At 36.5% G+C, this 23,130-nt stretch overlaps 1 protein-coding gene across 1 annotated transcript; it reads left to right on the forward strand.

Moving 5' to 3' along the window:
* Positions 1-1,399: 1,399 nt before the first annotated feature.
* Positions 1,400-1,840, forward strand: LOC141631455 (uncharacterized). The gene has a single exon (XM_074444121.1). The coding sequence runs from the start codon at positions 1,400-1,402 to the stop codon at positions 1,838-1,840; it is 441 nt and encodes a 146-aa protein (XP_074300222.1).
* The last annotated feature ends 21,290 nt before the right edge of the window (positions 1,841-23,130 follow it).

The raw sequence follows: 23,130 nt of genomic DNA on the forward strand, positions 1-23,130 counted from the left end.
GAACCCCTCAAGCTACCACAAGGTGGAATTTGTCCTAAGCGCCATGCTTGCATATGAAACACCATTTTTCTGCTGTGCTGATGGTGCTATACAGTTGCCTGCTAATGAGTTCCCTCCTGCGTTAGTCAAGCTGTATAGCTCTTTTGATGAAGATGCCGTTCACTTTCGAAAATCTGCAAGGATGTATAATAATCTCTTTGCATTCAGCTCCATCGGTGGAAATATTGATGTGACAACACAGAAAAGTATATACATCTTTAAGCTACATGGCCAAATATATCATCATGTACCTACTTTGCTACCCAATGATGGTAAACCGAAATATCTACAACTATATTTTTATAATGGGCAACATGAAGTGCTTAATCGAACAGGCTGCTTTCCAGAGGTAAGAGCAGATATAGTAAACACCCTTATGCAAATTACCCAGGCCAAGCCCTATACGCGCTTTTTCCGGCCCCTAAGAGAACTACTTGTTAGTGAAAATACCCAAGTATTGCTTAACCGAGACACCGTCTTAGACCAATGGGTGTATAATGCAACCACGTCTGACGAGGTTGCCGTTATCTGGACTGAAAGTTCGTCTTCTAGCGAATCTAATACCCCACTCATAATTATCACTGCAAAGAATAACCAGTCCCACCGGATAATGCACTACTATGGTTGTTACGATCCTTTGCAGTATCTAATGCTTTTCTCGTCTGGGGAATGGGGATGGGTGCAAGGGCTTAGGAGGATCGGTCCGCAGCCGGCTACCACAGGATCTGACCCACAAACTAGTGTAGTCTTAGAAACCACGCAAACGGTAGAAGGCCTTTTTGAAGATGAACTGATCCGTATGTATACTCGCAATGCATTGATTTACTAAATTGCTCATTCAATTGATTTTTCAGAAATAAACTGTGCCATGTATACTCACGTTTTGACAGCACGTGTTACAATAGGTGCATAACAAGGCTACGAGCCAAAGGAAATGGTGATATCATGCCGCCAATATTACAGCTACAAGTTACAAAACCGACCTAGAAATATGCTACTCAGAGCTTGCCGCTGTTTCAGCTGTATGTGGTGACATGTACGTTAAGATTGAAAACACAAGGCTTGATTATTTCAGGAATAATCAGGAAATCATTAGGGATGAACTATACCATGGGATCAAGGACACTGTCGGAACTGGTGAATGACGTTCAGCAAATGTCGGCACAAGAGTAATTTTACCACCGACATTCTTGGGTGGCCCTTGGGAGATGAAAAAAAGGTATCTCAATTCAATGGCCCTTATATATAGGTTTGAAAAACCTGACCTGTTCGTTACTATGATGTGCAATGCTAACTGACTTGAAATAAAAGACCAACTTGCCCAGGAGAAGAGGCACATAATAGGCCATATTTAGTGGCAATGATGTTCCGGGCTAAGCTCTTGGCTCTTAAAAAACAGATTGTGGAAAAACATGTTTTTGGAGAGATGGCTGCTTATGTATACGTAGTTGAATTCCGAAAAAGGGGCCTTCCTCATGTGCACTTCCTGATCATCCTGAAAAACGGGTATAAGTTGAAATGGCTTATCGATTACGCTAAGTTCGTGTCTGCTGAAATTCCAACAATGGCTAACCCTTCCCTCCGTAACATTGTTCTTAAACACATGATGCACAGGCCTTGTGGCAAACTGAATCCTGAATGTTCGTGCATAAAAAATTCAAAGACGCATGGCCGTTGCAAATATGAGTATCCTAAGTCCTTCACACCAGCCACTACAACTAATATTGCAGGCTATCATGAGTATAGAAGACAAAATTCAGGCGAAACAACACTTATCCGGAAATACCAGTTGGACAACTGATGGGTCATACCTTATAACCCCTACTTATTAGCGCTATTTTACTGTCACCTTAATATGGAAGTATGCTCAACAATGCACGCAATTAAGTATTTGTATAAGTATATATACAAAGGCCACGATAAGATATCTTTCAATGATAAGGATAACGATGATCCTAAAACAGTTGATAAAATCGCGTTGTTCCAATCAGGATGGTGGGTATCTCCTTATGAGGCGGCATGGAGAATATTTGGATTTGATCTGTTTGAAACTCACCCATCGGTGATGCCCCTACAAGTGAACCTGCCAAACATTCAGATAATACGCTTGAGACCAAACGATAACCTTGCAACTGTTCTTGCAGATGAAAAGAAAAGTCGTACACCACTTACTTAGTTTTTCAAGAAAAGTGGCATCAAGGGGTGCCCAAAACTTTTATACGGAGAATTTACAGAGCACTACCGCTGGGACACTGGTTCATGAACCTGGATAAAAAGGAGAAACAAGGCTATTTTCATTGGTAGGCTTGTCTTTGTAGCACCAGCTGAAGGTGAGAGATTTTTCTTGGCTAACTGCTATAACACATACGAGGTCCTACATCATTCGAATCGTTGTTGACAGTGAATGGGTACATATGTGCAACATGCCAGGAAGCTGCATTGCGACACAGGTTGCTCGAAGAGGAAGATGCTAATGAATTATGTATGACAGAGGCGTGCGCAATGCAAATGCCTGCAGCGCTTCGACGCCTGTTTGCGACATTGCTCATATTCGCCCAACCAAAAGACCCTTCCCTGTTATGGGAGACGCATTATGAATCTTTGTCAGATGACTACCGTTACACATTTCCAGGCCAATCACAAAAAGTGAAACAACTGACGGCTCGATCAATCAAACGATATTTGGAAGCGATGGGCAAGTCCTTAACAACCTTTGGTCTAGAGCACCTGGACACATGCATCGATGAAAAGATAAGGCGTTCCAAAGATAAAAGTGACGCACTTGACGCACCAATAACAGAAGAATGCAAGTTGTGCAGCACAGCTAAATGCAGCTCAACTAGACGCTTTTACCACAATTATGGACTACGTACGTACAGCGAGACATGGGGCATTCTTTATAGATGGCCCCGGTGGGACTAGGAAAACCTTTCTGTATAACGCGTTGTATGCTAAAGTGCGCTTAATGGGGGAAATTGTCTTGCCAACATCAACATCGGGCATTACTGTATCCAACATACCTTCTGGCCAAACGACCCATTCACGATTCAAAATTCACATTGATTGTGATGTCTCCCTGGTATGCGACGTCTCTAAACAAAGTAGCCTGGCAGCATTGATTGTAGCAATGTAATCCCCTATAAAATCTAGTGCAAAACAGTGGCGGAAACACTGTCGAATGGGATTAAATACACAATGATAAAAATTCTAATTGTCATAAATTGAGAATGTATAAAATTCTTAAGGATAAAAAAAAAATCAAATGGTCAATTCTAAACAATTGCCACTTTTATAAAAAGGGCGAAAATAAAATTCCTCAAAAGTGTTAAAAACTAAAAACCATAAAAGAAAGCGAAAAGCAGTAGGATCACAAAACTACTCGCTAGCTCACACAGAAATCCCCAGCAAAGCTAATACTTATCATGTTATAAACATAACAGCCACAATCAGTGGGGAGTAACTCTACGTTCTCCCAACCATATCACATGATATAAATGTTACAGAAGCAATACTATATCAAAAATAGATTGAAATATCAAAAACATATGTAACAAAAATAAATTATCAAATTCACGCTTAAAATAAACGTGCTCCATGCTTAAAAGCAAAATTTCTCAAATGATAGAATGGAAATAATATAGTTCAGGCTAGATATTTAACTTTAGCTATACTCCTTGACACCGCAGCATCTTACACTAGTATCGGGAACCCAGTGTCATGCAAAGGTGACCAACTCCAGGTTCGCTCACTAGACAACAAGCTATAATAGGACACGTCTTAGCACGCAGTGCAAAGTCCTAGTCTAAGTACATGTACATGACTCTACGACAATCTGTACCCGCCCTCAGGATACCCAATCATATAGCTATATAAGAACCCGTATGCCTTAGTTCATTATTATTTACTCTTACTTTAATTATTCAAAACTTAAAAATATCCCAAAGATTGTATCTTATTTGAAATACATTACTTCAAAAGTTCGTAAGTGAACTACACTTTTATTTCTTCAAAATAGAAAGCTTAAACTTTACTTTCCAAATTGTAAAATTATTTCAAGGTTAAAAAGTAATTGAAGCTACTCTACAAAAGCTTAGAATAAGCTAAAAATTTAATGTACTTAGTAAGATATATATTATTGGGCCTTAATGAGACAAACTCCTAAAAACAGATTTTTAAAACTCGACAGTAGTGCTATAAAATTCATAATTAAATACAGAATATCAAAATGACGCAAGGCTAATTTACCTGGTTTCCAGAGGCTCTTAGGTACAACTTTTATTTTTTTTTGTCAACTTCAGAAAACGAAAGCATCAGGGGTCTAAAAATTTATTTATAAAAGTTGCCCGAAAACAACCACGGAAATGTTTCAGTTGATAAATCAATTTTTAGAAGTCATACTAAGGCAAAGTAAAATTTTAAGACTAACTAAACACCTCAAAGTTTATGTACAAAAAGATTACCCATTGTAGAAGAAGTTAAAGTTATATTAAAAATCATTCTTTTGACTAGTGACAGATTTTTAGTTTACAGGCGATCTGTTTACAGACAATTTATTCTGAGAAAATTATTCATCAGAAACTAGTGAAAGTTTACAGAGGTAATATATACTTAATATAAATAGGAGTCGATTTTTTATGTTTTCTGGTTTGAGCAACTTAAATAGACGAAATGTATTTTCCAAACAGCCTGACAGAATTGACAGATTTCATAACGGTTTTCACAAAAACTTGTAAAATGCCTATAAAATAGAATACAATGTTTCACAACCCAAATTTTTAAACAAACCTAAATTTACAGTGTCTCGGCCACATATTAAATTTTCGAGAATTAACATTAAGATTTGGTATTTTAAATCGAATTAAAATAGTTCAGCATTACTAATATCGCATAAACCGTATAAACATTATAAAATGCAAAATAAATACTAAAATTCCGAAACAAATACCACAAAAGTTCATGATAGCATAAAATCAAATATAAACTCCATAAATAAAATTTTCTCCAGAAAATTAAAAATAAAAATCGAATTAAAAATTTTAATACCCAAAACAACGATTAAAGCATAAAAATGATTATATCACCTAAACGAATTCCTATTTGACAAAATAAAATACATATGACCAAAAATTACATAATAACACCATAAAACCAGATTCACATAATTTCGAAAATTATATAAAAATGTAAATCCTAATAAAAACATCCTAGTACATGCAACTACAACATAAATATCGCGTAATACTGAGTAACGTCGAAGTTACCTTATTCCGGATCCGAATCAATATGATACTAGCCTTCAAATGGTTCCTCTTGAACCCTACAAAAACATATCGATCATATGAATAAATCATATGATAATTAATAATAAATGAAAACTAACACAAGATCGATAAGAGCAATTGAATTACCCTTAGAATTAGGATGAAAGAAGATGAAAGAAAATCGATCTTAATAAAGAAGCAAGAAGGAAAACACGTACGTAGAATTTTGAAATAAAGAAGCGCAAGAAGGTAGGCACGTACGCAAAATTATTATGTATAAAATCAAACGATGAAGCTCACGGCACTGTGTAAGAAAAGTAGGGTCTATTCTCTTCTTATTTTTTTGTGAATGGAAAAGATATGAGATAATTTAATTAGGAGAGTTTATGAATGAGTGAAATGAGAAAATGATAAGAATAAAATCTCATTTTTTATCTTATGCAAAATCGGTTAAGGTAAGGGTTAACACCCAAAATATCTTTTCCACTTCCTGTTAAACCATTAAAGTTAAAAGAATATAAATATCTTACAATTTGATAAACAAAGATAACTAAACCATTTGTTTTATTTATCAAAATATACGGTCCAAATAAGAAGAGAACCGGCCCATATAAATTTTCCCATTTCACAAAAATGTCATTTAAATAAAAAAATCGGTCTGAAATAAGATTTAAAACGGCATTAATTAACGATTGGTACAAAATCGGTAAATATAAGTCTTAAAATTTAAATCTTATAAACAAAAATTAAATAAGCGAGATTAGAAAATTGCGAGTGTTACAACTTCCCCCACTAAGAAAAAGTTTCGTCCCCGAAACTTGAAAGTAGAAAAATAAGATTTGAAGAACAAAGACTTTTAAAAGATTTCAGCTGACAAATATATTTGAAAAGTCTTTTTTTTTTATGATAAAATGTAAGAATGTATTATATCAAAAAGAGGAAACCATACATTTGAGAAGGGACCAACCTAATTCAGGCCACCTCCCAACTCAAGACCACCATCCAGCCCATACAACTTAAGCCTACATCAAGTGCAAGAACAAAAACATACACCAACAGAAACAAAATGGGGAAAACAAAATAAAATAGATCAAATCCCCTAAATCAGACAACAAACACAAGGAGCATCATCGTCACTGAAAAAAAAACCTCCGTTGTCCTTTTTCTTTCTCATGCAGCTTCAATCCAAGCCTAGGAGTCCATGGATCCAGCGCTTGTCTCTTTCTTTCACTAGGAACACGATCGTGTTACGCCGGCGCCCTCTCATATCAGTTATAATTTGCCTGGCAACAATGGTGGGTCTTAGGATTTGCATCTCCAATCTATAACGATTTCGTTGAAACCATATACTGTAGATAGAAGCATTCAAAACTGAGTTTACCAGGCCTCTTTTGAGTTTGGAACCCCTTCGACTATTCCTCCATTCCTGCAAATCTCGGTAAGGAAGACTTATCCCCATCCATTTTTCAATTTCAGTAATAATTCTTCTGCTATATTCACATTGAAAGAATAAATGATCATTATCCTCTCTCTCCCGGCCACATATGCAGCAAGTGAAATCCAGACTGACCCATATCTTGTGTAGTTTATCCTTTGTGTTTAGACCATTGTGGTGATGAATCCAGACTAGGAAACTATGTTTAGGGATAGACCATCTGTTCCAAATCTGTGAAACCCAGGAAACCTCAGGATTTTTCATTCGAATAAAATCATACCCCTTAGCAATGGTATATTCATGCCCTTTGTGATTGGTCCAGATCTGCTGATTATAAGCCTCAGTGGAGACATCTTTAATTTGACAAATCTTCCTCCAACTCCAGCTTGAGTTAGAGGGAGGAGAGTAGGTCTACCAATTCTGCCCCTTTAAGTATATGTGGCTCACCCATTTGACCCAGAGATGGTTAGATTTGGAGGCTATCCACCACGCCAATTTCCCCACTGCTGCTTTATTCCACAATATGTCATTTTTGAGACCAAGATCACCCTCCCTTTTTGGATGACAAATCTTTTCCCATAAGACAAGGGGAGTTCTGATATAGTCCACACCCCCATCCCAAAGAAAATTTCTGCAAATTGATTCCACTTTTGAGATGACCCCAGTAGGAAGAATAAACATTGAGGCCCAATAGTTGTGAAGGGTCTTAAATACTGATTGCACTAGGACAAGCCTACCTGCATAGGAGAACTTCCTAGCCCCCACACCCCTTATCTTGTTCAAAAGCTTAGCAATGAGAGGGGCACAATCTTGAGCATTCAGCCTTGTAGTTTTTATAGGAACCCCAAGGTATCTAAAAGGAAGAGTACCTTGAACAAGACCTGACACTTGGAGGATTTCATTCTTTAAAGCTTCATTCACTCCATTAAAATAAGCATTAGATTTTCCTTTGCTCATGTTTAATCCAGAGCTCTTTGAAAAGGTAGAGAAATTTCTAAGAATAGTCATAATAGATTGAGCCTCTCCTTTACAAAAAAGCAATAGATTATCAGCAAACATAAGATGAGTGAGTTTAAGTGGTTTGCAAAGGGGGTGAAATTTAAAACCAGATCCCTCAGTAGTGTATGCCAGCAGTCTTGATAGGTATTCCATGCAAATAGTAAAGAGCAAAGGGGAGATGGGGTCACCCTGTCTCAGTCCTCTCTGCCCTTTGAAAAAGCCAAAAACATTACCATTAAGATTAAGGGAATATGTAGCAGTAGTGACACACTGAATGATCCACTTTCTAAATTGCTCTAGAAAGTTTAAGGCTTGAAGCATGTCATCCAAGAAGGCCCATTCTATTGTATCATAAACCTTTTGAAGATCTATCTTGAAAAGACATGTAGGAGATACTGCATTTCTTTTATAAAGTCTTACAATATCTTGGCAGATCAAAATATTCTCCATTATGCTTCTTTCTTTAATGAACCCCCCTGGTTTGGAGGGATCAAATATGGCAGGATCTTAGCCAGTCTAGAACAAAGTAATTTAGAGATGCAATTATAGATCACATTGGAGCAAGCAATGGGTCTATACTGTAAGACAATGGCAGGTCTATCCACTTTTGGAATCAAAGTAACCAGAGTAGCATTCAATTGTTTTAACAAACATCCTGACTGAAAGAAATCCATAATAGCCCTATTATGTCCCAAGAATCTTTAAAAAAATTGCTAGAATAGCCATCTGGACCTGGAGCTTTATCATTAGGAATATGAAAAATAATGTTTATGACTTCCTCAGGAGTGAAAGGAGTCATTAACATTTGTGAATGCTGCTCAGTACAAATCCTTCCTGCTCTCACAATGGCAAACTTAACTTTCTTAGTGTTGTTCTTTGTGCCAAGTAGCATCTGATAATAATCAAGGAAAGCTTGTTGGATGGCTGCTTCCTCTTTATGAATACCCCCTTTATGATCAGCTATGTGATGGATAAAGTTCTTATTTCTCCTAGCTTTGATAAGACTATGAAAACAATTTGAGTTAGTATCCCTTCTTTGAGCCAGTGAGCCTTGTCTTTTTGTTTGAGAAATTCCATCTTAGCTAGGTATAGCCCCTGATATTCCTTGTGTGCCTCAACCTCTTGCTGAATTAAATCTGCATCCCCAAGTCTGCTCATAATTTGTTGCTGAATATGTACCAACTTAGTCTGTGCCAAATCTGCTTTATGCTCAATATCAGAAGAAGAGTCTTTATTGAGTTGTTTGAGATCAGGTTTAAGGAATTTCAGTTTCCTTATAACCTTATACATTTTGGTCCCAACCACATTTTGACTCTAGACATTAGCTACACAATTTAGAAAACTAGGTGCTTTGCTCCACATATTAAAATACTTGAAAGGTATGTTTTTTTTGACCTCCACTGACAGTTTTACTCACCAGACATGGAGTGTGATATATTTGAAAAGTCTTTGGTGAGATCAAAACAGTCTTTAAACCAATTTTCAATATTGAACAATTAGAAATTACTTGTCTCAAAATCACTTGTCTAGCTAATATCTTGGTACGAGAGAATACCTGTCGCGAACAAGAATTCTGTAGTCCAAGATAAAGGCAAGCTAACATTTGAAAAATCAAATCTCAAAACCAAACGTTAGCAAGTACTGGGCAGTTATTAGACGTCTTTAATGACAAGTCCTAGCATCCAACCAATGTCGAATTCCAAAATAAGTTGTTTTAATTTTACTTAAAACCTTTGGAGAAATCGAATTTTTAAATACAACATTACTTTTGAATGTTTTTCAAGGCATCCGTATATTTGAAACAAATCTGGAATACTTCGAACGAGATATTAAGCAAATTCGGAACAAAATCAAATTTAAATACTAACCAAGAGTAAATCAAAAGTGAAACTTAAAGCTTTGAAATCATAAGTCAAAATGTTAAAATTTCCTAAATAATCAAAATTTTGCAGCAGTCAAAACTCTTATATAAAATGGAAATATCCGAGGAAAAAGGTCAACGGTAAATCAAAAGAAAAGTTTTGAAACTAAAGCAAGGGAGAGAAAGTGGATAACAGCTGGAGCAATCAGATGCTCGTGAGAAGGAGAGGGAAAGAAAGATTTAGGAGTCATATATAACTCTCTCAAGGATTATGAAAGGGGATAATCATCTCGAGATTCTTGGTACAACTCCTCTATAAAACTCCATCTTTTCTATTTCCATTGAAACCAACACGAAGCTTAGTAACACCAGGCAACTAAGTTGTTAAGTTCGAAGTTGCTAAACTTCCTAGTCTACATGTCCAAGACTATCAATAGGTACAACATTCATCCAAAACCTTACATACTTGAGCAACCTCTCAGAATAGCATGGTAAGAATCCATCAAGTAGTCCCAAACTCCACTCTTACTAACCAAAATTCCAGTTAACTTATCAAGTTCGCACTCGAGATATAATCTAACTCAGAATAACTTAATAGACATAACACACTCAAAGGATTCTACTCTTCCGAAATCACTACCAAAGCAACAAGTTTACTAAACTTTTAAGGTTTCTCGAGTTATGGAACACCAAACCAAAATCCGCCATCTAACAACGCACCTCTCAATTGAACACACTAATTTGTTACTATTATCCACATAGTAACATCCAAAGGTGAAATCTTAGAAGTCTATCAAATGAATATAAAGGTCTCCTAGCAGTCCATTAAATTCCCAATCATAACACTACAACAACTAGTTGGTTAAGAACTCAACCAAGCAACAATTTCGATCATATAAGGTCATCAAACAACAATTTCCTTTAAGGTAATTCGGACCAAAATATTCCTCAGAGAAATACCTGTACTAAGGTTAAGACATTAATATATGATAGGTATACATAATTCCCAACTTTAGGTTCATAATTCTTCAAATCAATATAATCAATCCAAACTACAAATGGGCTAAGACACTCTTTATTCTCAAAGTTAACACTAAACATCCCAAATAAAGTTAAGTCATACCTCCAAAAGTTCATAGGTTACTACCTGTCATCAGAACTCAACGATCTAAGTCCATAAGAATAGAAACTGAGATTAATCTAGGTCAATCGATAATGATACATGGCTACTATAAAAGTCTCAATCACTTCTAATGTCGAGAATGTGCAAGTTAATACCTATAATCCAAAGCCAACTGATAAGCTAAACTCCTAACTCCATAATCCACTACTCACCATTCAAGTTAATCCTCAAGAAATAAAAGCTCATACAAGATAGACATTAAGGGTAAAACTCACTATCCTCAAACCATAAGTAACAATGCTTCACTAAACCTCAAACGCACTTGACTTCCATCACAGTTCACAAGGATATTGTTAGTCTAACCAATGAATCTCAAGAGAATAGATAGCAAGGTAGAGGAATAACAAACAAAGATCCACTCCAAAGAATATGAGACAAATAAACGATAATTCTCTCCTAATAACAAGAGAGAGGAGTTTTAAAGAAGTTTAGGAGTAACCAAAGTTGTAGGAGTGGTGAAATAACGGGTCCTCGACCACTAGAAGAATTTAAGGTGATCCAAAAAGAGGGTAATAGACTACCAGGACTCCATCGGATCAGAACTTTAAGGCATGACCGGAAGAAGAAAATGAAGAAAAGGAAATAAGAAAGAAAGAAAGAAAAGAAGGAGATCTTAGGAGCAGCAGCAACAGGAGCATCATCATCTTCCTCTTAGATCCGTTCTAAGGACTTCTCAACCCAAACAACATCTCAGTAGCAAGGTGAACTAGTTGATGAAGCGTGTCTGCACTCTTGGATCGCCATAGTCTTCTGCTTGCACTTTATGAACTCTTCCATATTCTTATGCCTGAGCTCCAGAAGGTAGAACGAGTCTCCAATATAGTAAAAACTTGGGCGCATCTACGTGTGAGAAAAACAGTAGTGTCCACTAGTCTTCTCCGATGTTCAGCCACAACCACTAGGTAATAAACAGCAAGGCACCTTGCGACTGCTTTTTCATCTGCCTGTGCCACAATTTCATCACCCCTGGATCCATAACTCTTCCTGGGAAACTGAGTTTGCTCTTCGCCATCTGATCAACAGCTTGAGTAAGTTTGACGTTTGATTGATAACCACCCTTTCTTCTTCCCTGTAGCGCCATATTATATACTCTAGCCATCTAGGTGTTGAGTTCATGCTTGCCCAATTGACCACATTCTGGTTTGGAAAAGCGCCACGTCCACCTCCACTCATCAACGAGATGTGCGAGAAACACATTATCAATGCTAGTCATTGAGTTGTAAGAATACAAAGACTGACATCCAAGTCCTTGATGGTTTCTACCCAACTCTCTCTATCTCATTTTAATGTGTCAAGTCATTTATTTGACATATTCCTAAAGATCAATGTGTGAGCGCCGGGAGCAATGATGCTCTGATACCAACTGCAATCCTCTATAAAATCTAGCGCAAAACAGTGGCGGAAACACTGTCGAATGGGATTAAATACACAATGATAAAAATTCTAATTGTCATAAATTGAGAATGTATAAAATTCTCAAGGATAAAAAAAAATCAAATGGTCAAGTCTAAACAATTGCCATTTTTATAAAAAGGGCGAAAATAAAATTCCTCAAAAGTGTTCAAACTAAAAACCATAAAAGAAAGCAGAAAACAGAGTAGGATATGCAAACTACTCGCTAGCTCACACAGAAATCCCCAGCAAAGCTAATACCTGTCATGTTCTAAACATAACAGCCACAATCAGTGGGGAGTAACTCGACGTTCTCCCAACCATATCACATGATATAAATGTTACAGAAGCAATAATATATCAAAAATAGATTGCAATATAAAAAACATATGTAACAAAAATAAATTATCTAATTCACGCTTAAAATAAACGTGCTGCATGCTTAAAAGCAAAATTTCTCAAATGACAGAATGGAAATAATATAGTTCAGGCTAGATATTTAACTTTAGCTATACTCCTTGACACCGCAGCTTCTTACACTAGTTTCGGGAACCCAGTGTCATGAAAATGTGACCAACTCCAGGTTCACTCACTAGACAACAAGCTATAATAGGACACGTCTTACCACGTAGTGCGAAATCCTAGTCTAAGTACATTTACATGACTCTACGACAATCTGTACCGCCCGCAGGATACCCAATCACAAAGATGTATAAGAACCCGTATGCCTTAGTTCATTATTCTTTGCTCTTACTTTAATTATTCAAAACTTAAAAATATCCCAAAGATTGTATCTTATTTGAAATACATTACTTCAAAAGTTCGTAAGTGAACTACACTTTTATTTCTTCAAAATAGAAAGCTTAAAGTTTACTTTCCAAATTGTAAATTTATTTCAAGGTTAAAAAGTAATTGAAGCTACTGTACTAAAGCTTATAATAAGCTAAAAAATTAATGTACTTAGTAAGATATATATTATTGGGCCTTAATGAGACAAACTCCTAAAAACAAAATTTTAAAACTGGATAGCAGTGCTATAAAAATCATAATTAAATACAGAAAATCAAAATGATGCAAGGCTAATTTTCCTGGTTTCTAGAGGCTCTTAGGTACAACTTTTATTTTTTTGTCAACTTCAGAAAACGAAAGCATCAGGGGTCTAAAAATTTATTTGTAAAAGCTGCCAAAAAACGACACCGGAAATATTTTAGTTGATAAATCAATTTTTAGAAGTCATACTAAGGCAAAGTAAAATTTTAAGACTAGCTAGACACCTCAAAGTTTATGTACGAAAAAGATTAGCCACTATAGAAGAAGTTAATATTATATTAAAAATCATTCTTTTGACTAGTGACAGATTTTTAGTTTACAGGCGATCTGTTAACAAACAATTTATTCTGAGAAAACTATACATTAGAAACCAGTGAAAGTTTACTGAGGTACTATATACTTAATATAAACATGAGTCTCTTTTTTAAGTTTTCTGGTTTGAGGAACTTAAACAGGCGAAATGTATTTTACAAACAGCCTGACAAAATTGACATATTTCATAACGGTTTTCACAAAAACTTGTAAAATGCCTATAAAATTGAAAACAATGTTTCACGACCTAAAATTTTACACCCACCTAAATTTACAGTGTCTCGGCCACATATTAAATTTTCGAGAATTAACATTAAGATTTGGTATTTTAAATCGAATTAAAATAGTTCAACATTACTAATATCGCATAAATCGTATAAACATTATAAAATGTAAAATAAATACTAAAAATCTGAAACAAATACCACAAAATTCATGGTACCATAAAATCAAATATAAACTCCAGAAATAAAGAAAAAAAATGAAAATCAAATTAAAATTCTAAGACCCAAAACAACGATTAAAGCATAAAAATGATTATATCACCCAAACGAATTCCCTATTTGACAAAATAAAATACATATGACAAAATATTACATAATAACACCATAAAACCAGACTCACATAATTTTGAAAATTATATAAATATGTAAATCCTCATATAAACATCCTAGTACATGCAACTACAACAAAAATATCGCGTAATACCGAGTAACATCGAAGTTACCTTATTCCGGATCCGAATCAATATGATACTAGCCTTCAAATGGTTCCTCTTGAACCCTACAAAAATATATCGATCATATGAATAAACCATATGATAATTAATAATAAATGAAAACTAACACAAGATCGATAAGAGCAATTGAATTACCCTTAGAATTAGGATGAAAGGAGATGAAAGAAGATCGATCTTAACAAAGAACCAAGAAGGCAAACACGTACGTAGAATTTTGAAATAAAGAAGCGCAAGAAGGTAGACACGTACGTAAAATTATTACGTATAAAATGAAACGATGAAGCACACGGCACTGTCTGAGAAAAGTAGGGTTTATTCTCTTCTTATTTTTTGGTGAATGGAAAAGATATAAGATAATTTAATCAGGAGAGTTTATGAATGAGTGAAATGAGAAGTTGATAAGAATAAAATCTCCTTGTTTATCTTATGCAAAATCGGTTAAGGTAAGGGTGAACACCTAAAATATCTTTTCCATTTCTTGTTAAACAATTAAAGTTAAAAGAATATAAATATCTTACAATTTGATAAACAAAGATAACTAAACCATTTGTTTTATTTATCAAAATACACGGTCCAAATAAGAAGAAAACCGGCCCATATAAATTTTCCCATTTTACAAAAATGTCACTTTAATAAAAAGTTGGTCCGAGAAGAAATCGAACTGAAATAAGATTTAAAACGGCATTAATTAACGATTGGTACAAAACCGGTAAATATAAGTAATAAAATTTAAATCTTATAAACAAAAATTAAATAAACGAGATTAGAAAATTGCTGGTGTTACAAGCAACATGCCTGATAATATGGGATGAGGCCTCGGTGACAAAGAGACATACTGTCGAGGCTCTAGACCTACTTTTGAGGGATTTATGCGATTCAAACCATCTTTTTGGGGGTAAGGTTGTCGTGTTTGGGGGCGCCTTCCGCCAAACACTCCCAATACTGCCCCGGAGGTCACAGCGAGAGGTGGTTGAAGCTAGCTTGGTAAGGTCACCTGTTTGGCCGAAACTAATCAAATTTTAACTGATTGAGAACATCCGTCCACAAACTGACACTGGGTAACGGAACATTACATGCCAAAGAATCTGAGTATATCAGGCTCCCAGATGGGATGTTCGGAAACCCGGTAGACAACAGCCCACACCCTATCTGCGGACTGGCAACATTGGCATTTCCGGAGTTGGATCTCGATATGTTTGATTCTGACATCTTTACGACCAGAGCAATACTAACCGCACTAAACGACGACGTGTACGCCATACACAATGTTCTAATTGAGAATTTTCCTGGATAAGTTATCACCTACAAGAGCCATGATTCAAGGTTAGATGACAAATGTGCGGTATACACTGCAGAGTTCATCAACAAGCTGAACCCCGGTGGAATGAGCCCTCATGAACTCATTTTAAAAGAAAACTTCCCTGTAATTCTACTCTGGAATATCCAACCATCATTTGGCCTATATAATGGCACCCGGAGGATTTGCAAGAGGTTTTTACCAAATTTAATAGAAAGCGTTATTATGGTTGGCCATCACAAAGGAGACACACGTGTTCATACCACGAATCCAGCTCAGGCCGGCGGCTACAGCTAACTACCCTTTTCAATTTCAGAGAAATTAGTTTCTTTTAACGCTAAGCTTTGCAATGACCCATCAACAAATGCCAAGGCCAAACTTTAAGTCAAGTTGTTGTAGACCTACCTCGTCTGTGCTATTCTCACGGCCAGCTGTATTTCGCAATATCCAGGGCCCGGAAAGCAAGTCAGGTCACTGTTGTAGATGCCCGGTATTTGTGGAATCCTAACAAATACCCGATTATTATCGGACTATAACATGTTTCAGAAATCACTGTTTTAATCGACAATTTGTATGACAGTGCGTCGGAAAGCTCGTTTAACGATTTCGAAAATGAAAAAGACTTTAATACATTTTAAAAATACCTAGAATGTTTTATGCACGACGACGGAGTCACAATGACACTAGTTAGAGTCAAAACCGACACCAGACACAAAACCAACTCAAAATTCAAATCCCGACTCAACAGAAATCAAATTCGAGTTAAGCACAATATACCTATCCTAAATAACACCTAAAAACAAGCTTACACAGCTAAGCAAACACAGTCAACCACAAAACACATCCTAACAAAATCTAGGATAGAACAAAGATCAAAATCCAAATTGGCGAAAAGGACATGACACCCCCTGTTGTCGCCAATAGACTCACGCCTATTTGGGCTTCCCAGGTAGCCACGACGCCAAAAACCACCTCAAGCAACCAACACCACTCATTACTCTATAAATACCCCCGTTGCACGTCCATTTACAACTACGCGAGAGTCTGCCCCTTCTTTTTTCCCTTAAAATTCTAGACCTCGACTTCTTAAGTCAACAAATCGACACGTGTTTTCGACCTACCCATCGAAAACACAAGCCTTACACATTTTGTTTGGTACCATCGCCGTGTATTTGACCAACTCAACACTAATCAACACTAAAGTAAAGCAACACTCTTTTCTTACAAAACGGTTTTCCGACTCACAAGTTTAACACTTTGTCGTTTTCATCAAGCAACCGAACATGTAAGTGTGAGAGTTGTAGTAAACTCTTTAACTTCATGATTTGCGGTTTTCATGACTTTGTGATTATAAGGCATGCATAACACGATTCAAAACATGGAATGTTTGAGCAAAAACCGAACATGTTTGAGCTCGTCATTCCTTTAAACATTTTTCCTATTTTTCCACTCCTTTTGTTTTATGGTTATTACCATTTAATTCATTTATATGACAAATTTTTTTGACTATTTCCAAAATCATCCTTGGTTAATTTATGCCATGACGGTTTATTCCGTGATTCGATGATATTGTTGGTTAACTACAAGTTCATGGATATTAGACTATCCACCTCTTTTATTTATTACTCTTCTTCACTTATTTACACTAGCAAGCATTTTAGTCATATTCATAATCGTCCTTGGTTCCTCCTACCATGTCGGTTTAATCCGAGTACGATGACAAATATTGATTAATTACAAAGTAATGAACTCAACATAATTAGTTCATATCAAACATATTTCTCCCCCTTTCATTTCATTTCATTTCATTTGCACCCTTATCTTGACCACATCACATGTCATCCTTGGCTAACATATATGCCATGCCCTTTTAATTCGGGTACGGTTATAAGACGGTTAAGCGCACATATTTTACGCTTTTGAATTATAAACTATTCATGTCAAGCTTGCAAACCCGCGCCCGACACGGAATGTTATCAACATAATGATCAATTTTACATGTCACGCAAACCATATTCAAAATATTAGCACAAAAGCGGTCTTAACGGCCTTTTCAACAAAAGCGGTTTTAACAACCTTTCAAATTGGTTTTTAACAACCTTTAACAAACCCAGGAGAAGCTCCTTAGGTCGCCTGACGGCTCGCGCTCCAAGGCATATCCTGTCTTTTACATTTCAAACCTGGGAAGAGCCCATTACATCGCATGTAGGCTCGCGCCCCAATGGACTGTTTGTCACTATTCTGATTCATTCATTTCAGCACTTGTCTAGGACGATCCCGATTATGGTTAATCCGAATCTATACGGATCAGATTGACGAGTTACATTTTATTTTCTTCAAAACACCCCTTTTCAAATAAATGGATTGTGGTAAGAACTATAACCTAACTCGCTAAATGGATGTTTAATTTCCGCTCTTACATGCAAATCAACTTAAAATCTAACTTGACATCAATTACTTGATACTTGGATAAATAACCGACTTAGAAAATCATCGCATGTTAGGTTAAACTAATGGATGCGCATTCATGCATTTAACCCGTTTTATCAACTTTTGCACTAGCAACCACAATCGATCAGTAGAGGGCACTAATGCGGCGGGATTGGATGTCTGATTAAAGGGATTCACAATACGTACCTTCATCCCTTACTCAGAATCTTTGGATAGTGGATGACCTTATCCATGGAAATGAGAGTCATTCTAGACATAGAATGCTAAAGAGGGACGAGCCCTTATCTTTAGTATCTGTGTGAAGCACCGCTTTATGCTTTGTTTAACCAAGGTTTAAAGTGGATCTCTAACGGTGTCCAAGCACTCCACAATTGCTTGGTAGCGACTCCGAACATCTTTGCGAAATCGTCTGATCTTAAGTGATCCGGTCGAAGGCACCCTTCACGTCCCCAAAATGTGGCTTTCAGACCGCCACGGATCGGTGCGTGGGTGGCCCATGTCCACAAATGGTGACTCCGCTATGGAAAACTAGGACACTTGTGTCTTTGTGATCCTTAGAGGTGAAACTCAAACGAGGTCGTTGGTTGAAGTGCATTATTTGATATTACGCTCATAAGTCGGGTTCCATGTCCGGGCCCACAACCTAACCTTTATCGACCAATTGGCTCGTCTCGTCGGCGTGAATTTTCACATCCCCGCCTTTCAACTCCATATTGTGTCAAGCATACCATTGGCGTTACACTCTTTTTTTTTCGTCTAACAACTTTCACTTCCTACGTGAGCGAGGCTAGGGCGCTCTCCTTCATATTTTGTTTAGATTGACATCCCTCTCAAAGAACGGGGATTGATCGCTTGGTGTGTAACCACCCTTATCAAACCAAAACCTGTGTCAGCATAATGCTTAATATAATGAACCTGCGAGTGCTTATGTGCTATGTGATCATGAGTCGTTCCGTTTCATTTTCAATTTTGCAAAAACACCTTTTTACGACGTTATAATGGCCACCTCGGTCTTTCGCCGACCGTTGCAAAAAGCACCTTTTCATGCCATCGTAATGACGGTTTAAAAACTTTGTTTTTCACAACCATTTCAAGACACCTTTCCATGCCATCGTAATGACGATTTCAAAATTTGGTTTTACAGCCATTTAAAAACAGCTTTTCACGTCGTCGTAATGACGATTTCAAAAAACCGGTTTTTCACAAACGTTTCAAAAAAAACACTTTTGCGCTGACATGATGGACATTTCAAATCCCGAGAAAAACCCATTCAAGGACATTTCAAATCCCGAGAACGATCCACCATTTTTGAGGACATTTCAAATCCCGAAAATGATGCACCATTTTCAAGACCATTTCAAAACCGTCTTCGGGAATGATGCACCGTTTTCAGGACCCCAACAACTTCAAACTTTTCTTACCCCGAGTTTGAAAACACGTACCTTTTTAATTTAGAAACCTGTCTTTGGGAACAACATACCATTTTCACTGTCACAACTTTATCTCAAACCGTCTTTAGAAAGTAACCTTAAAAAACTGTTTCAACCTGACAAACCGGTTTTTTTGAAATCCCTATTTTATTTTTAAGAACCGTCCAAAATGGCAAATCTATTTTTTTTGAAAGTCTCTATTTTCAAAAACTTAAGTCCACCATTCCAATTTAGCCTCGTGTATATCGAGTTAAAGCAACGTACTTATGGGTCTTTACTTATGAGTTGTCTCACCGTCGAGACTCGTTCAACGATGTTAAGCCAACATGTTGAACATGGGTTAAAGTACGGTCAACACCGTCGCACCAATAATCGAGTAACCACATAGCCACCATACGCGGTCGCCCTCGTCTCGTCAGTCCAAAATTTTGTCCCATCCTTGTTTGTAATTTCTATATCTAGTTGTTGACCCGTATAGGATTGAGATGTAACGTGACCGTTTTCCGCCTTAGATCATGGCCTCCTCTTTAGCTTCGTCCAACAACAATGACGACAACAATGGAAACCTCACCAATGCCCAGTTAGCAAGCTTGCTCACCGCACTAAAGGTCACTTTGGACCGTGTCGAGACCCATATCGATACCCAGGAAAGCAAGGAAGCCGGAGAACCTAGACCTTCACCTTTGACTGAAACCGAGAAAAGGCTTAAGCTCTTGGAATAACAACTCCTAGCCTGAGGAAATAATATCCATATCGAGAACAACCGTCGGTTCGAACCCGTTGGAGATCAACTACCTAACAACTTCACTTTAACCGATGTGCCTAAATTCAAAACGGTTGAAGATTCACTTTGTTGAACCATATAGCTTATATGTTTATGTTTTGATGATGTCAAGGTATTTTATATTTTATATACTTGTTGCGTGTAATCGTTTGTCTAAGTGTTTTAGAATCAACTTATCTAATATAAGCAACAAAGGAGATTGTGATGAAAGTATAAAATGTTCAAGCCTCTATTCAAGATCAAACGATATGAAGATTTATTCAAGATTTATATGAAGACAATGTCTGTCTAAAGATTAATCAAGCTTGGATGATGACGTAGCCTATACTCGAAGTTCTCCTTGAAGATTAGAATAGTATAGTTGATTATCTCGCAATGATAAGAATGAGTTTCTTGAATTAGTAAAGTTATAGCTTTGTAGCTATAACATTACTAGTAAAAGAGCTCAATGTTATAGCTCTCCTACTATAATATTGAGATGCTGAGTTTATTATACACGACTTATAATGTTTCAAAATTGTTTTGAAAATTGTTTAAAGTTTATTTTAAATGTTTTGATAAAAGTATTTATATAATAAAGCCGGTTTAGTGCGGAGTTCGGTTTTATGTTGAACGTTGACTAGTGGTCATGTTGGGTCAACTTATGAGTTGGACCATGCTACTAATTAGGGTTTCAGCAAAGTCTCTCTTAAAACCTAAATTATAACCCATATATTGAGCTAGGGTTTGCACGAGTCACGAGGCTTATGAGCCGTGACATCTCGTGTTACCCAGGTTGTATTTGGTAAAGATTTTATTCCATATATCTTTACATATCTTATATATCTTGCTTAATATATTTGTTTATGATAAAAGATATTCTTGTTTTAGGAAATCTTATCATATTTAGAATTTATAGTAAAGATAATATTTGAATAGATTATATTCTATCTTTTGGAATATTCTTTATTATCTTTTAAGGCTTTTTAGGAAAGAAATAATAGAAGATATGATTTGTTAGCATATCTTCTTTATTCGGCCATTAGGGTTTTTGTAAACCGAGTTGCCCTACTCTTTACTTCCTATAAATACTTTACTCTTTACAACATCTAGGATAGAGACCTTAAGCATAAAAATTGATTTTAATTTTACAAAGCAAACCGTGTGTTTTTAAGCAGAAAAAACCGTTTTGTTATTTTTGAAAAGGTCGTGTGTTTTAAACTCGTATACTCGTTCTTATTGTTATCATTATAAGATAATATTGCTTAGTTGATTTCTTACTTGTTCATTAACGTGAACCTTTGCAAGAATCATTAGTGCTTTCTTATTAGCGTAAGTTAGTCACTCGAGTATTTAACGGTACTCATTGAGTTACAGCTAGAGTTAGTTGTACGAGTTGGGTTAGTAAATTTGTAATCCGTAGAAAGGTACTAAATTTATTAATCGAGAATAGTGGACGTAGGTTTCGACTTGTGAAACTGAACCACTTCAAAAACCGCGTGTCTCCTCGTTCTTTCGTTCGTTTGTTTATTTCATTTTACATTAACTAGTTGATTAGTTGAGATTTAATCAATAAACTTTAAATAATCAATTACATACGCATAATCGAAAAAGCTTTCAAAAGTTTTAAATCCTCAATTCACCCCCCTCTTGAGTATTTTGGATCAATAGACTCTTCAATTGGTATCAGAGTCTCGTGCTCTTGATTGCGTAACCGCAAAGAGGCTGATCTATCTTGTTTTTCATTTATCTTATAGTTTTATATTCCGCTGCCTATCACGTGATAAATGGATTCCAAATATCTCAAGTGTCCTGTCTTTGATGGGAAGAATTATGGATTATGGAAAAACATGATGACTCACTATGTGAAAGGTCACGATTGGGAGTGCTGGAGGATTATCCAAAACGGACCGCACAAAATTCTTGTAGCATCCGAGGAAGGCACTACCTATGAAAAGAAAGAAGATGACTATGTCGAGGCTGACTACAAGAAGGCCGAAAAGAACTCCAAAGCAATAAGTCTCCTGCAAAACGGAATGACATGTACAGAGTTTGATCGGTTTTCTTCATGCTCTACGGCCAAGGAGATATGGGATGGGCTTGAACTAGCTTATGAAGGTACTTCCATTATTAGGGAGCACCGAATAGATTTGCTTATGCAAAAATATGAGCTATTCATTATGGAGCCTAATGAGTCCTTAGATAGTATGTCTGCAAGGTTTTCAAGCATCATAAACGAACTGAAAAACCTAGGTAGGAAATTCAGTGCTGAGGACATTCCTAGAAAGGTTCTTAGGAGCTTGACTAAGAAGTGGCGTGCTAAAGTCACTGCAATGGAGGAATCATGAGATCTTGAAAACCTATCCTATCAAGAACTCATCGGTGCTCTTATAGCCCATGAAATTACTCTTAACAAGGATGACACTGAACCAAGCCGTAATAAGAGTATTGCCTTAAAGAGCGAAGAAGTTGACTCTGAACTAGAGGATGAAACTGTTCTGTTTGCACGCCGTTTCAAAAATAAGATATTTCGAAACAAACAAACTAAATCATCCTACAACAGGAACATAAACCAGTCATCCAACAAAAAGGTTACTGAATCAAAGTCGTCCTCCGCAAATAAAGGTTGTTTCAAGTGTGGAGAATCTGGTCATATGATCAAGGATTGTCCAACATGGGAGAAGATCAAGGACAAGACAAAACGCGAGAAGACAAACAGAGAATTCAAACAAGTGATGATGGCTTCGTGTTGGGGAGACCTTAACTCAGAAGATGACAAGGAATCTGAAGACGACGAAATAGCAAACCTCTGTTTCAGCAGTGTTAGTCTTGACCTAATCTCCGACAGCGACGATGAAAGCACAAACTCTCACTCAAATTATTGCTTTCTCGGAGAATCAGACGAAGATGACAATGAA

Source organism: Silene latifolia, chromosome Y (assembly GCF_048544455.1).
Source record: "Silene latifolia isolate original U9 population chromosome Y, ASM4854445v1, whole genome shotgun sequence".
Classification (NCBI taxonomy): domain Eukaryota; kingdom Viridiplantae; phylum Streptophyta; class Magnoliopsida; order Caryophyllales; family Caryophyllaceae; genus Silene; species Silene latifolia.